This window comes from Babylonia areolata, chromosome 12 (genome assembly GCF_041734735.1).
Source record: "Babylonia areolata isolate BAREFJ2019XMU chromosome 12, ASM4173473v1, whole genome shotgun sequence".
NCBI classification, from domain to species: Eukaryota; Metazoa; Mollusca; class Gastropoda; order Neogastropoda; family Buccinidae; genus Babylonia; species Babylonia areolata.
In genome coordinates this window covers 6,031,295-6,045,945 of record NC_134887.1, presented here as the reverse complement: position 1 = coordinate 6,045,945, position 14,651 = coordinate 6,031,295, and the positions used below count along the sequence as shown (strand labels likewise).

The 14,651-nt window shown below is 40.9% G+C and overlaps 1 protein-coding gene and 1 non-coding gene across 4 annotated transcripts in view; one reads left to right on the top strand and one right to left on the bottom strand.

Moving 5' to 3' along the window:
- Positions 1-324: 324 nt before the first annotated feature.
- On the bottom strand, positions 325-415 carry Trnay-gua (transfer RNA tyrosine (anticodon GUA)). Its single transcript is given in 2 exon segments — positions 325-360; positions 379-415. It is a non-coding gene; the product is annotated as a tRNA-Tyr (tRNA).
- A 4,387-nt stretch (positions 416-4,802) lies between these two features.
- LOC143288348 (sialin-like) overlaps positions 4,803-14,651 on the top strand; it is a 43,574-nt gene continuing 33,725 nt past the window's right edge. The window contains exons 1-3 of one of the 3 annotated variants that reach the window (XM_076596728.1): positions 4,803-4,854; positions 5,827-5,972; positions 11,371-11,654. In XM_076596728.1, the coding sequence (XP_076452843.1) occupies positions 5,876-5,972; positions 11,371-11,654 (381 nt within the window). In that variant the 5' untranslated portion in view covers positions 4,803-4,854; positions 5,827-5,875. Of the gene's footprint in view, positions 4,855-5,056; positions 5,398-5,826; positions 5,973-11,370; positions 11,655-14,651 lie in introns of those variants that run through there. The other 2 variants (XM_076596729.1, XM_076596730.1) reach the window with 2 other exon arrangements.

Sequence of the window (14,651 nt, the reverse complement as noted above, 5' to 3'; positions counted from 1 at the left end):
ATTAAGCAATTCACAATTCTTTTCCGTCTTCGAAACGAATTGGTACAGAGTAAGTTTCAGTTTCAGTTTCAGTAGCTCAAGGAGGCGTCACTGCGTTCGGACAAATCCATATACGCTACACCACATCTGCCAAGCAGATGCCTGACCAGCAGCGTAACCCAACGCGCTTAGTCAGGCATTGAGGAAAAAAAAAGGTGAATAAATGATAGATAAGCTTACACAAATAAATAAATAAATAATAAATAATAACTATAATGTAAAAATAATAATAATAATAATAATAAAATAAATAAGCGAATAGATGTAAAAAAAAAAAAAAAAAGTTCCCGCGAACCGGATTCGAACCAGTGACCTAAGGATCCCTGTCAGGCATTTCCTCTACAGTCCTCCGCTCTACCAACTGAGCTATCACGGGATGACAGAGTAAGAAATGTGGTTAATGTCAGGAATTCCATGAATGAACGTGGGGTAATTCTGTGTCGGAAGTCTTCAAGTATGTCTGTGTCCATTTTTAACTACTCAGTCTCTTGTCTCATTTCGTTAACAGTGACTGAAATTAGTTGAAACTTGCTATTTCCCCATCATTCGATTCTTCAAACAGCTGTTGTGTGTTTGCCATGATGTCATGTTGGTCATTGTCTCTGTCAGGTGCCTGTGGTCGGTCTGTGTCAAGTCTGTGACATCTTCTGTTGATTTCATCAGGTTGTTGTTCTACTTCACCCACCAACTTCGTCCTTGATTCCACTCGGATCGTGTCTTATCAGTCTTGTTTGTGCAGTAAACTGTTGATGTGTTGCACGGCTTGCATCAGACTGTTCACCATGTCATCTTGTGCTCTCACTCTGTTTGTCGCATTGTCAGTTTCAACGTTACAATATCAATTTCAACTATATCAATTTCAACGTCACAATATCAATTTCAACGTCACATTGTCAATTTCAACGTCACATTGTCAATTTCAACGTCAAATTGTCATTGTCACATTGTCAATTTCAACGTCACATTGTCAATTTCAACGTCAAATTGTCATTGTCACATTGTCAATTTCAACGTCACATTGTCAACTTCTACGTCACATTGTCAATTTCAACATCACATTGTCATCACATTGTCAGTTTCAATCACATTGTCAATTTCAACATCACATTGTCAATTTCAACATCACATTGTCAATTTCAACGTCACGTTGTCAATTTCAACGCCGCACTGTCAATTTCAACGTCGCATTGTCATTTTTCAATGTCACATTGTCAATTTCAACATCACATTATCAATTTCAACGTCACATTGTCACATTGTCAATTTCAACGTCACATTGTCAATTTCAACGTCACATTGTCAATTTCAACATCACATTGTAATTTCAACGTAACATTGTCAATTTCAACGTCACATTGTCAATTTCAACATCACATTGTCATCACATTGTCAATTTCAATCACATTATTAATTTCAACATCACATTGTCAATTTCAACATCACATTGTCAATTTCAATATCACATTGTCAATTTCAATCACATTGTCAATTTCAACATAACATTGTCAATTTCAACTTCACATTGTCAGTTTCAGTGCTTACGGCATGGAGGTCAGCACAGAGAAGTCAAAGGTCATAGTCAACAGCACAACTAACATCAGTGCCAACATAACCATGAATGGTGAGCCCTTGGAAGAAGTGACCAGCTTCAAGTACCTGGGAGCAACCCTGTCCAAAGACGGCACCTGCACAGCAGAAATCCGAAATAGGATTAATTCTGCAACGGCAGCGATGGCCAGACTGAACAGGGTATGGAAGAGTAACATCAGATTCCACACAAAATTCCTGCTCTACAAGTCACTGGTGGTCTCCATCCTCTTATATGGATGTGAGACATGGACACTGATGGCAGAAACAGAAAGAAGAATCCAAGCATTCGAAACCAAGTGCTTGAGGAGACTACTACACATCTCCTACAAGGAGCACAAGACCAATGACTATGTGCGGAACCTGGTCAGCAACCTTGTTGGGCCCCAAGAACCACTGCTGGCGACTGTCAAACGACGGAAGATGGCATGGTTTGGTCACGTCATACGACATAACACCCTCTCCAAAACCATCCTGCAAGGGACTGTAGAGGGAGGGCGCAGACGGCGGTGGCAGACAAAAAGCTGGTCTGACAACGTCAAGGAGTGGACCAAAATGACGATGCCAGATCTCCTCACGACAGCTGCCAACAGAACGGCGTGGCGAGCTATGACATCTTCCTCATGTCCCCCCAACGACCCCAGCGGTCGAGGGAATGAGTGAGTGAGTGAGTGATTGTCAGTTTCATCGTCACGTTGTCAATTTCAACTGTGTTGGGTTGTCAGTCAGTGATGGGGTCAGGGCTTTTCTCAACAACGCCACATTGTCAATTTCAATTTCAACATCACATTGTCAATTTCAATTTCAACATCACATTGTCAATGTCAACGCCACATTGTCAATTTCAACATCACATTGTCAGTTTTATCGTCACGTTGTCAATTTCAACTTCACATTGTCAGTTTTATCGTCACGTTGTCAATTTCAACTGTGTTGGGTTGTCAGTCAGTGATGGGGTCAGGGCTTTTCTCAACAACGCCACATTGTCAATTTCAATTTCAACATCACATTGTCAATTTCAACGCCACATTGTCAATTTCAACTTCACATTGTCAATTTCAACGTCACGTTGTCAATTTCAACTTCACATTGTCAGTTTCATCGTCACGTTGTCAATTTCAACTGTGTTGGGTTGTCAGTCAGTGATGGGGTCAGGGCTTTTCTCAACAACGCCACATTGTCAATTTCAATTTCAACATCACATTGTCAATTTCAACGCCACATTGTCAATTTCAATTTCAACATCACATCGTCAATTTCAACGTCACATTGTCAAATTTCAACTGTGTTGGGTTGTCAGTCAGTGATGGGACCAGGGTTTGTCTCAACAATGTCACCGCCGACGAATCAGCCTGCGCAGAGACAATGATTATTATTGCGTGCTCCTCGCAAAAGGCAGAGACAAGCACTGGCGCGTTCATTGCAAACTGACAATAAGCTGGCTGCCACTGGCACTGACACAGAGAACATCTCCGTTATTGTCACATGTATTTCGTCGATTAGTCACGTACTTTGTATCTAAATACACCATTTTGAGGACATTGAAACACAGACTGATGTAGTGACAGATGAAAGCCACTACAATCACACCAATGGGGGAGGGGTGGGGGGGACGGCGGGGGGACGGGGGGCGGGGGGGGGGGCGGCCGGGGGGGAATAATTATGCGGTCTAGTGTCTCTCTCACCGCTGACCTGTTGGAATATAAAAGAAAAAGAAAAAAAGAAAGAAAGAAAGAAAGAAAAAAAAAGAAAAGACGATAGCGGCCCCCCAAGTCAAAATGTAAACCATTTCCCTTTGTATTCTGGTTCACTGACCTGTTACAAACTGAACGCACACAATTCTGTTCAACAACTCCAAAACAGCGTGAATTCACTGAACCAGCTGCGCCCTTCCACCCCCCACCCCCCCGCCCTCCACCCAGCAATGACATTTGTTGAATGATTATTTTGTTAACTGGTCACGCGAACAATTTTTTTTTTTTTATTTCAGTGTCAAAGGATTGTCACTTTTGTTCCAAATACATACAAAGTTAGTATTAAAAAAATCCGAAAAAATCATGAAAGAAAATATGTCCAACCATTTACTTTTATTCGAAATTGCTGAGTCTCTGTCTCACAGTGCAACAAGAGTGTTTCTTACATAATTCACCTCCAAACAGTATTGTATTTGTTTGTTTCCTTTTTTTGTGTTAAATTAATAGCGGCCATACACTTATATTTAAGTATCGATGATTCCACTGTTCTGGTTTATCTTTTCCCTTTAATCACCACCCACCACCTCTCTCTTTCACACACACACACACACACACACACACACACACACACACACACACACACACACACACACACACTGACTGACTGACTGAAACCATTTATTGTCAGATTAACTGTTTGTTGTACTAAACACACACACACACACGCACACGCACACACACACACACACACACACACACACACACACACACACACACAAACACACACACGACACGACACGTCTAATGCCACTGAATTGGAATTACATGATTGAACAAAAGAACGAACATATATACGCAGAGAGAGAGAGAGAGAGAGTCAGACAGACAGAGACAGGGAAACAGGGAGACAGAGAGACAGGGTGACAGGGAGACAGAGACAGAATCAGAGAGAGACACAGAGAGAGGGATTGTGATAAGAAAGATACAAAATAATACAACAGTTTTGCAACATTTTTTTTTTTCCGCGATGCGTTTTAAACCAACACAGGAACCGGTTTTAACTCTCTTCATACGAACGGCGAAAGAGACGACGTTAACAGCGTTTCACCCCAATTACCATCATCAAAATATTGCAAGCGGAAGGCTCTTATACTGAAGAGGTGAACGTTGACAAAGAATACCACAATTCTGACGACGGAAGCTAAAGGTTGGGTCATTGAGACACCCACTGGACACCCGAGGGGTCTGTGTAGAGGAGAAGAGAGGACTGGCCGTACTGAGTGAGTTAACATGTGGCATTGGTAGCCTATGTATCAGCTGACATGAGTGTTGCTACCTCAGCTGATGTTATCGTGTTCATGAATAATCTCTTCAAGTTAAACCGTGCAATGTTCCTTCTTTTTCTGTGTCATTTTCAAGAGGCTTTGTCATGCTCTCGGTGATTTAAAAAAAAAAAAAAATTAAAGGAAGGGTTATATCACACAGACCCTGGTTTTCGCTTTCAGTTCGTCGTTCAACTTGCGTCTCTGAACTTGTGAGTGAATGAAGCTTTATTCTTTCTTCTACAGTTAACCTTTATAATAGAATTAGAAAAAAAAGAAGAAAACAAGAAAAAGAAAAGAAAGAGAGAGAGAGGGGGGGCGGGGGGGGGGGGGCGGAAACAAAATATTATTAATTTTATGTCTCATGAACGTTTGTTTTGATAAACTGATGATTATGTCTTTTCCATCGATATTAACGGTGATTTTCTATGATGTTTTACCATGTCCATGTTGATTCCATTGTATGATAATCAGTCGTGTTCGACCATGACCATCAGAACAGCAGAGGATGTAACTGCTGTTCCGACTATCTGGGCTAGAATTTGAGGGAGGGTTTTTTTTTTTTTAGTGAAGAGTGTCTTGCTCAAGTTACATCCCCGCTCTCTCGGCCAAGAGAGGTTTTTGGGCAGTCGGCGTTGGGGATGGTTCCAGAAGGCCAACTAGCCCCCCAAAGCTGCAGGACTAAGAGCCAGTGTGATGTTGCCTCCTACCAACAACCATCTACCGAAAGATCTAGTCATCAGCCCCATCCACGTGTAATACGCAGCTTCTGTTCAAACGTGTGTGTGTGTGTATGTGTGCAGTGCGTGCATGTGTGAGTATGCACAAGTTTTTATATTGATATGCACTTGTATGTATCCTAATTTCTACTGTATCTGTGTTTGTGTATGATTTTCGATTTATGTTCGTATCTTGTTATGTACTATCCCCCCCCCCCTGCCCCCCACCCCCAATATTCCTTGTGACCCCGGTAACACTTGGTAATCAAGACATATTCTATTCTATTCTATTCTAGTTTGAGTCATAGTCCTTCACAAAAGACTAAGCAGTAAATGATTTCCCCTTGCAACAGAGAAACCATTGATGATGCAGCTTTCACTTACAACAGTATTCACATTATAGCTGTTGGCCCAACTTATGTCAGTCTGTGATAGAAGCTGTGTGTTGGGCTCCGTTGATTCCAGCACGTTCACAGGCAAAGCATAAACTGACCTGAATACGTGATCAAGAACCATGCCATCCTCAACGTCCTTCGATGAGGAGCGATTACCATTGCTTCAGTCTCACAGTGACGTCAAAAGTGATGTGGCAACTGAGACAGAAGAGAAAGGTATTGTTGGGATGTGTGTGTGTATGTGTGTGTGTGTGGGGGGGGCGCGGGGGGGGTAGAGAGGGGGTGGGGGGGGGGGGAGAGAGGGGTGTGGGGGGGGTTGGGTCGTGAAGTATGTGTGTGTGTGTGCGTGCGCGCACTTCTGTGTGTGTGTGTGTGTGTCTGTGCGTGCGCGCACTTCTCTGTGTGTGTGTGTGTGTGTGTGTGTGTGTGTGTGTGTGTGTGTGTGAATCTTATTATTCGCCTTCTCATTCTCTCATCCTCGCTCTCCCTCTCACCTCAGTCTGTCTCTCTCTTGATGTTTGTGTGCACTGGCGAGTAAGATTCTTAAATGTTTGTTTGTTTTTTTTTAAATAAAAAGAGAGAGAGAGAGAGAAAAAAAACCCCAACGAATAAGGATTTTTATAGTTTGATTTGATTGATGTTCTTTGTTGGATTCATGTTTCTGTAATATATATATATATATATATATATATATATATATATATATATATATATATATATATCAAAGACGATAACCATCACTGCAAGGAACACATTGAATTGCTAAATCAATATAGAACACTTGGGAATGGCTGGAACTTAGCCGGTTGATGGCTACACTAGAGCCCCTCATCATCATGAGTGGTGGTGCTGAGTAATGGCCAAGAGGTAACGCGTCCGCCTTGGAAACGAGAGAATCTGAGCGCGCTGGGTCGAATCACGGCTCAGCCGCCGATATTTTCTCCCCCTCCACTAGACCTTGAGTGGTGGTCTGGACGCTAGTCATTCGGATGAGATGATAAACGGAGGTCCCGTGTGGAGCATGCACTAAGTGCACGTAAAAGAACCCACGGCAAACAAAGGGTTGTCCCTGACAAAATTCTGTCGAAAAATCGACTTCGATAAGAAAACAAACTTTTTTTTTTTTAATGCAGGCAGGAAAACATACAAAACAAGAGACAAAGCCTTCATGACTCACTTGTGCTTCGCACTTTATACGGAAAGGAATCACGAGGAGAAAAAAAAAAGAGATTAAAAAAATTGTTGAAAAGTGCTCTGTAATGAATATGATACATAAGATAAGCTTGGGAGAAAAAAACAAACAAAAAAATGCATACGAGCGGGATCGAGCCATGCATGTTCAGTTCTGAAGCAAGCAGACTGATCCCCACTGAAGCAGCGCATCTCTTTTCTTCTTTGTGCGATAAATAGATCTGATTGTAATGGACGTAACAACTCCGTTTAAATCATGTGTGTTTTTTTTTGTGTTTTATTATATCTCGATTAAGATAAGATAAGAATAACTTTATCATCTCCAACTGGAGAAATTTGGTCAGGTGCATTATCACAACATAGACAAGTAAACAACATGGGGACCGTAACTGTAAAAGTCAACAACAGCTTTTACGAATATTACGAAGATACAAATGTAAAAAATATCACATACATCGTTTCATACATACATCCACACACTGCAGGTAATAACTAGTATTCTTAATGTAAAAACAGAAAGAATTAAGAAACATTATTTGAATATAATTATAAACATAGCCTACTATACTGCACATTGATTATAATAGATAAGATAAGAATAAAGATGAATTGCGGAAAACCACAACCAGATAATCAGCACACATCCGCACCACCCCCAGCCCCCCACCCACCCCATACACGCGGATTACTTGATTAAACAAGAGTAATAAACATATGTTCTCAAATAAAAGCATTTCACATATTCGCTTTTAAAAACATTGCAATTATTCTTTTATTCCGGTGGTGAAGGAGACGTTGCCATCGCTTCAAGCACATCGCAATGCATGGTAGATCTCTAGGCCTGCACGAACCAGTCTACAACGGGCTGAAAGAAACGATCGATTCAATTTTTCTTTTATGTTCATTCCAGTTATTTCAGTGTCCACTTTAGAATATTCATATGCAGAAATACGCCGATAGTGTAGTTAATATCACTGTATGTATTCTGTCCAGAATTTGTATTTCTTTTTTTTAAGTTGTGAACAAGAAAAACGAGGTCATGGCATCTTCAAACACAACCTACTTTCTGGTAACTGAGTGGGAAGTGGTTTTTTTAGAATTTTCGGATTTCGGAACGAAACTCAACGAAATAAACCATAAATGATTCGGGAATACGGCTTAATTCGGGAGACCTACAACCTGTTATTGGTATGACTGTGAAGATATTTTTTCATACTATGTTGAAGCAAATTCGGTAATGGCAGACAAAATATTTTCAGAGAAAATGGCAATGGTAACGTTTACCACGGACACAGACACACAGACAACCGAACATCCGGTTAAAACATAGACTCACTTTGTTTACACAAGTGAGTCAAAAATGGGTGGCGCTCTCAGTGTAGCGACGCGCTCTCCCCACGGACAGCAGTCCGAATGTCACACAGAGAAATATGTCGTGACGAAAAAGAGAAATACAATACAATACAATACAATACAATACATCTATCTGTGCCTTCACTGCCGACTGCCGGTTCTTTGGATCAAATATCATTGATGCCCACGTGTTCAGCAACGTCGTCGTCTGGTTTCAGGTAAAAAAAAAATGTTTTTTTAACTCACTCAGTACGGCTAGTCCTCTCTTCTCCTCTACACAGACGCCTCGGATGTCCAGTGGGTGTCTGAATGAACCAACCTTTAGCTTCCGTCGTCAGAATTGTGGTATTCTTTGTCAACGTTCACCTCTTCAGTGTAAGAGCCTTCCGCTTGCAATATTTCGATGATGGTAATTGGGGTGAAACGCTGTTAACGTCGTCTCTTTCGCCGTTCGTATGGAGAGAGTTAACTTGTAAAACTGCGTAGCTTTCGTTAATTAATAGCATAGCATAGCATAGTATAGCATAGCATAGCATGTAGGCTGAAAGCCTTTGGCCTTCAAGTTGATTTGTGTGTGTGTGTGTGTGTGTGTGTGTGTGTGTGTGTTGGTTTTTTTTGTTTGTTTTGTTTTTGTTTGTTGTTCTTGTTGGGTTTTTTTTTGTTTTTGTTTTTGTTTTTGGTTTGTTTGTTTTTTTGTTTTGTTTTGTTTTGTTTTTGCGTTTTGTTTGATGCCAGTTTTCGTTTCTAACCCGAGGATTTCTTGGTTTCTGTGCCTTCTACTTTTCTGGTTTAGGTTCTCCGAAATTTGTGGAGAAGACATAGTTTTTTAGGGTTTCATCCAGCTGAATTTTAGAGGCATTTAATGAATTTGCATTGACCGCTTCCTCGGGGAGGTTATTCCATAAGTTAACAGTTCCGTTAGTTAAAAAAAAAAAAAAAAAAAAAAAAAAAACTCTCTTGATAAACTTTAGAGTTAGGTCGGGATTTCGATAGTTTATAGTCATGCCCTCTTGTGATCATGCCAGAGGTATCATTTTTCGTAGTATTTGTGTTAGTATCGGAACAAGTGAATAAAGTGGATGTGGTGCTTGGGTAATAGATTTCATGCTGGATTTTAAACACCTCAATCATGTCTCCCCTTACTCTTCGATACTCTAGACTTGGTAGTTACACGGTCTTAGACGGTCCTCATACTCCAAATTTCCCATAATTCTTTTGGAAAAGCGTCTCTGGACACCCTCTAACAGATCAATGTGGTTTCTTAAAATATGGACACCATATAGCATTGGCATACTCCAAAATAGGACGTATTAGCGCCTTGAATAAGGGCACCATAATTTCTTTATTTTTGTGCGTAATTGTCCTCATTAAGAGACCCGACATCCTTTTAGATTTTTTCTACACATTCATTTATATGTTGTTCGAAACTCAGTTCGGGATCAACCATGGTCACCCAGGTTCTTTTCTCCATCTGTGGTTTGAAGTACACTGACATTTGGTCCATCCTTCAGAAGATAGTCGCGTTTTGGATTATTCTTCCCCACGTGAAGAACTTTACACTTTTCATTATTAAATCTTAAAAGCCACTCCTCCGTCCACTGAACAAGTTTATGTACACTATCCTGTAGTTTGACACAGTCTTCATCAGTCTTTATGGCGGAATATGCTTTGGTATCGTCAGCGAATATTTTCATATTGCAGTTTATACCGTTTGGCATGTCATTTATGTAGTGATGACACGCAGCTTGTCTGGTGGCTTCGTGAAGACCATAAGACTGAGTGAGAATGGTTGGATCCAGTCGTGTTCCGTCTATGAAGTCGTGTCGAAGAAGAATTCGTGGAGGGGTTTTGGAAAGCTGGATTGTGTTTACATCACTCTTTTGATGTCGTCACGCTTTTGTTTGACGTCACTCTTCTGCGCACAGTTTCTTCTTTCTTTTGTTTGTTCTCATACTTGGGGGCTTGACGCATTCAGCGTGGCCTAGAAATTTGGCATATGGTGACAAAATCAGGTTTTCATCATGCCCAGCCAGTCGATGTCCAAAAGTGGTGGTATGTGGGCTTATTTTGTTGACCTTAACACTCTGGTTGGTTTTGATTGCTTGCTCGTGTGTGTGGGTGGGGGTGGGGAGGGGAGGGGAGGGTGCGGGTGGGAGTGGGGGGGAAATAAAATGAAGAACTAGATGGTATCGAACAGAAAGTTGCCCGAACTTCGCAAACATTGAGGATCGACTTAATGGCTGATTTCTTGTCTGTAAAATTCAATAGTTGTGGTACCCGAAGCGCTGACTTTGAATGAACTGAGAAAAAACAATTCGGTGTGTCTCGTGAACAATTAATTAAAAAATCGAAGGCCGTCAATAGGCCTATGGCAGTGAGTTCAGTTGTAACAACTGATTGGTTGTTTCCGATATGAAACGATTTCCCGGTCTACAGATCAGGTATTGAAAACGCAGAACCCACTTTTTACTCAATTACAGATCTGCCTGTATGTATTTTCATATGATATGATACTCTGTGTGTGTGTGTGTGTGTGTGTGTGTGGTTTCCGCACCGTGTATGAGACTGAGTTGTGTTTTTTTATAGATTCTATTGATCGATTTACCTATCAAACATTTGCTTATGCATTCCTTGATTTAATTTGATTTTATTCTATTTCATTTTATCTTGTTTTATTTCATTTTGTTTTATTTCTTTTCTTTCTTTCCATTTTTTCTTCTTTTTTTTTTCTTTTTGATTTTACTCATTTTATTTTATTTTATTTTATTTTTGGTACATTTCATTTTGTTTCCTTGTATACAATACATCAATGCAATACAATATAATACAGCACACCACAGCACAACGCAACAGAACATAATACACCATAACACAACGCAACGCAAGGCGACGCAAACACAACAACAACAGGAACAACACAACACACCACCACCACCACCACCACAACAACAACAACAAAACAAGATCCTTATCTTTGCCACCATCACCCACCACCCACCCCCTACCCCACCCCACCCCACCCCACTTCCACACCCCAACCCATCTGTTACACGCACACACACACGCACAGTGGTACCGTGTCGTCGCGTCCCCGCGCGCGTCGTGATGGTGGCTATGGGCTTCTGTGGCTTCCTGACGCTCTTCAGCTCGCGGGCCAGCTTCAGTGTGGCCGTTGTGGCCATGGTCAACAGCCCTGCCACCCCCATCCCCACCCCACCAGCCACCACCACATCCATCACCACCGCCCTCACGTCCGCAGCCCCGGGGCCGTTGAGGTCAAGCTCAGCCACGACAGGCAGCAGCAGCAACAGCAGCGAAGGAGAGGATTTGGGAGGTCTCCACGGATCTTCCACGGTAAAACCATCCGCTTTTTTTTTCTTTTTTTTTTCTTTTTTCTTTTTTTTTAATCAATGTTGTTTTTGGTTGTCTTCTTGTTCTTGTTGTTGTTCTGATGATGATGATTGTTGTTGTTCTTCTGATGACGATGATGGTGATGGTGGTGGTTGTTGTTCTTCTTCTGCTGCTGCTGCTGCTGCTGATGATGATGATGATGTTGATGATTATTGTTGTTTTTGTTGTTCCAGTTGTTGTTGTTGTTCTTCTTCTTCTTCTTCTGATGATGATGATGGTTATGATGATGATGATTATGATGGTTGTTGTTGTTGTTGTTGCTCTGATGATGATGTTGATGATTATTGTTTTTGTTGTTGTTGTTGTTCGTCTGATGATGATGATGATTTTAGATAAATGAAATAGGTAACTACTATTACTACTACTACTACTACTATATTACTATTACTATAACAATAATTAATTAATGTATTCATTTGTCTAAATGTTTCACCTCAAGGCCTGACTAATCGAGTTTGGTTACGCAGCTGGTCAGGCATCTGCTTTGCAGATGTCTTATACTGTATGGATTTGTCCGAAGGCACCGACGAATACTTAAGAAACTGAACTGAACTGAATGATGATGATGATGAGGAGGAGGAGGAGGAGGATTGTTGTTGTTGTTGGTGGTGATGGTGGTGGTGGTGGTTATTGTAATTGCTGTTATCCAGAATATATTCTTCAGTCTTTTCTTAAATATGGATTTCCCCCCGTCCCTCTCTCCAAGTCCAAGCCTTATTGGTTTGTTTAATTATTTGTTTGTTTGTTGTTTGTTTACGCGCGCGCGATTTGGTTTAAACAGCATTTGATTTGAAATATGTCACAATACAACACTGATATTGATGAACAGGACAACAAGAAAATCTTATATAAAGTCCTGTCCTGATAATGTACATACTGAATATAGAATAGAATAGAATATGTCTTTATGTTTTTATTAACAAGTGTACCGGGGTCACAAGGAATATTGGGGGTGGGGGTAGTACGCAAGAAGGTACGAACATAAATCGAAAATCAAACACAAACACAGATACACTGAGTAGAAATTAGGATACATACAAGTGCATATCAATATAAAAAAACTTGTGCATACTCACACATGCACGCACTGGACACACACACCTGCACGCACGCACACACACACACACACACACTCTCTCTCTCTCTCTCTCTCTCTCTCTCTCTCTCTCTCTCTCTCTCTCTCACACACACACACACACACACACACAAACACACACACGCGCGCGCGCGCACGCGTTTGAACAGAAGCTGCATATTACATGTGGATGGGGCTGATGACTAGATCTTCAGGTTGGTGGTTGTTGATTGCGCAATTCTATTTATCATACTGGATTTGTTTGAGGGACTGGGCACTGACTGCTTTGGGGGAAAAGCTATTGGCGAAGCGATTGGTTTTCGTCCTAATACTTCTGTACCGTCGACCAGAGGGGAGCATCTCGAAAATCCCAAAAGCTGGATGTGATTCGTCCTGGCTGATTGATGTGGCTTTTTTGAGTAGCCGCTTATAATATATGTCTTCTAGAGAAGGTAGATCAGCACCGGTAATCTTGGCTTTTTTCGATTCTGTTAAGGGCTGCAACTTCTGCCTTGTAAATGTTTCCGTACCAAACAGTAATAGCGAAGGTTAGCACACTTTCAATGACTGCTCGGTAGAAATCAACCATGATTTCTTTTTTTATTCCGAACTTTTCGAAGCACCGAAGAAAGTACAGGCGCTGTTGTGCTTTCTTAACACTTTTTTCCGTATTTTTCTCCCATTTCAAATCGTTGAAAATGATCAGTCAGTTGTTTTCCAGAGCTGTGGAAATTTGCCTTCGTCCAAGCATCGATTAAAGAATGTGCTGAGTGGAGCAGTTATGACATCAACCGAAGTGACTAATAATTTGTTATGAATTAGGTCAGGGCCAGACGCCTTTTTTGTATCAAGATTATCAATAATGATTTTCACTTCAAGAGCTGTCAGTGTTATTTCTTCTATCTGTGTCGATTCATTGTATACTACGTGTGGAAGAGGTTCCTCTGTATCTTCTACTTTACACTGGTCTATAAAAAATTCATCAAGTATGTTTGCTTTATGTTGATTGGAGTAGTACGTTTTTTCCGTCCACAGTAAGTGGTGGTATATTATCAGAATCTATACCTTTTTTGTTCATAAACTGCTTAACTATTTTCTACCAGTCTCTTTGTCTGAACTGATCAGGATCTGACACTCTGTCACACAGCTCGTTGTAGTGCTCTAACTTCCTTTTCCGTTCCTTATCCACTACTTCATTTCTCGCATTCCGGAAACTTTCCCAGTCACCCTGTTCGTTCGTTCTCTTGGCTTTTCTATGGAGTTTATTTCTTTTCTTAATAAGTCTTTTTAACTCACTCAGTACGGCCAGTCCTCTCTTCTCCTCTACACAGACCCCTCGGATGTCCAGTGGGTGTCTGAATGACCCAACCTTTAGCTTCCGTCGTCAGAATTGTGATATCCTTTGTCAACATTCACCTCTTCAGTATAAGAGCCTTCCGCTTGCAATATTTTGATGATGGTAATTGGGGTGAAACGCTGTTAACGTCGTCTCTTTCGCCGTTCGTATGGAGAGAGTTAATTCGTTATTGAACCAAGGAGCATCTTTGGGGCGTAGTGTTACAACTTTACATGGCATGCACTGTTTTGCTGCTAACAAAAATCTTTCGGTAAAATGTTCACAAGCATCATCTAGTGTGTTATTCATAAATATTTCGTTCCAGTTTTCGTTCATTAAGAATTCACAGAATTTGTTACGGTCTAACTTATCATAACCAAAGATTGTTCTCTGGAAAGTACTGTGCTTGTGTACAAGAGGTTTTAAAATTACACATGGAACACTGTGGTCACTACAAAATGGAGGCAAGACTTCAGTGGATTTAATCATGTCCGGACTTTGAGTAATAATTAGATCTATGCATGTCCTA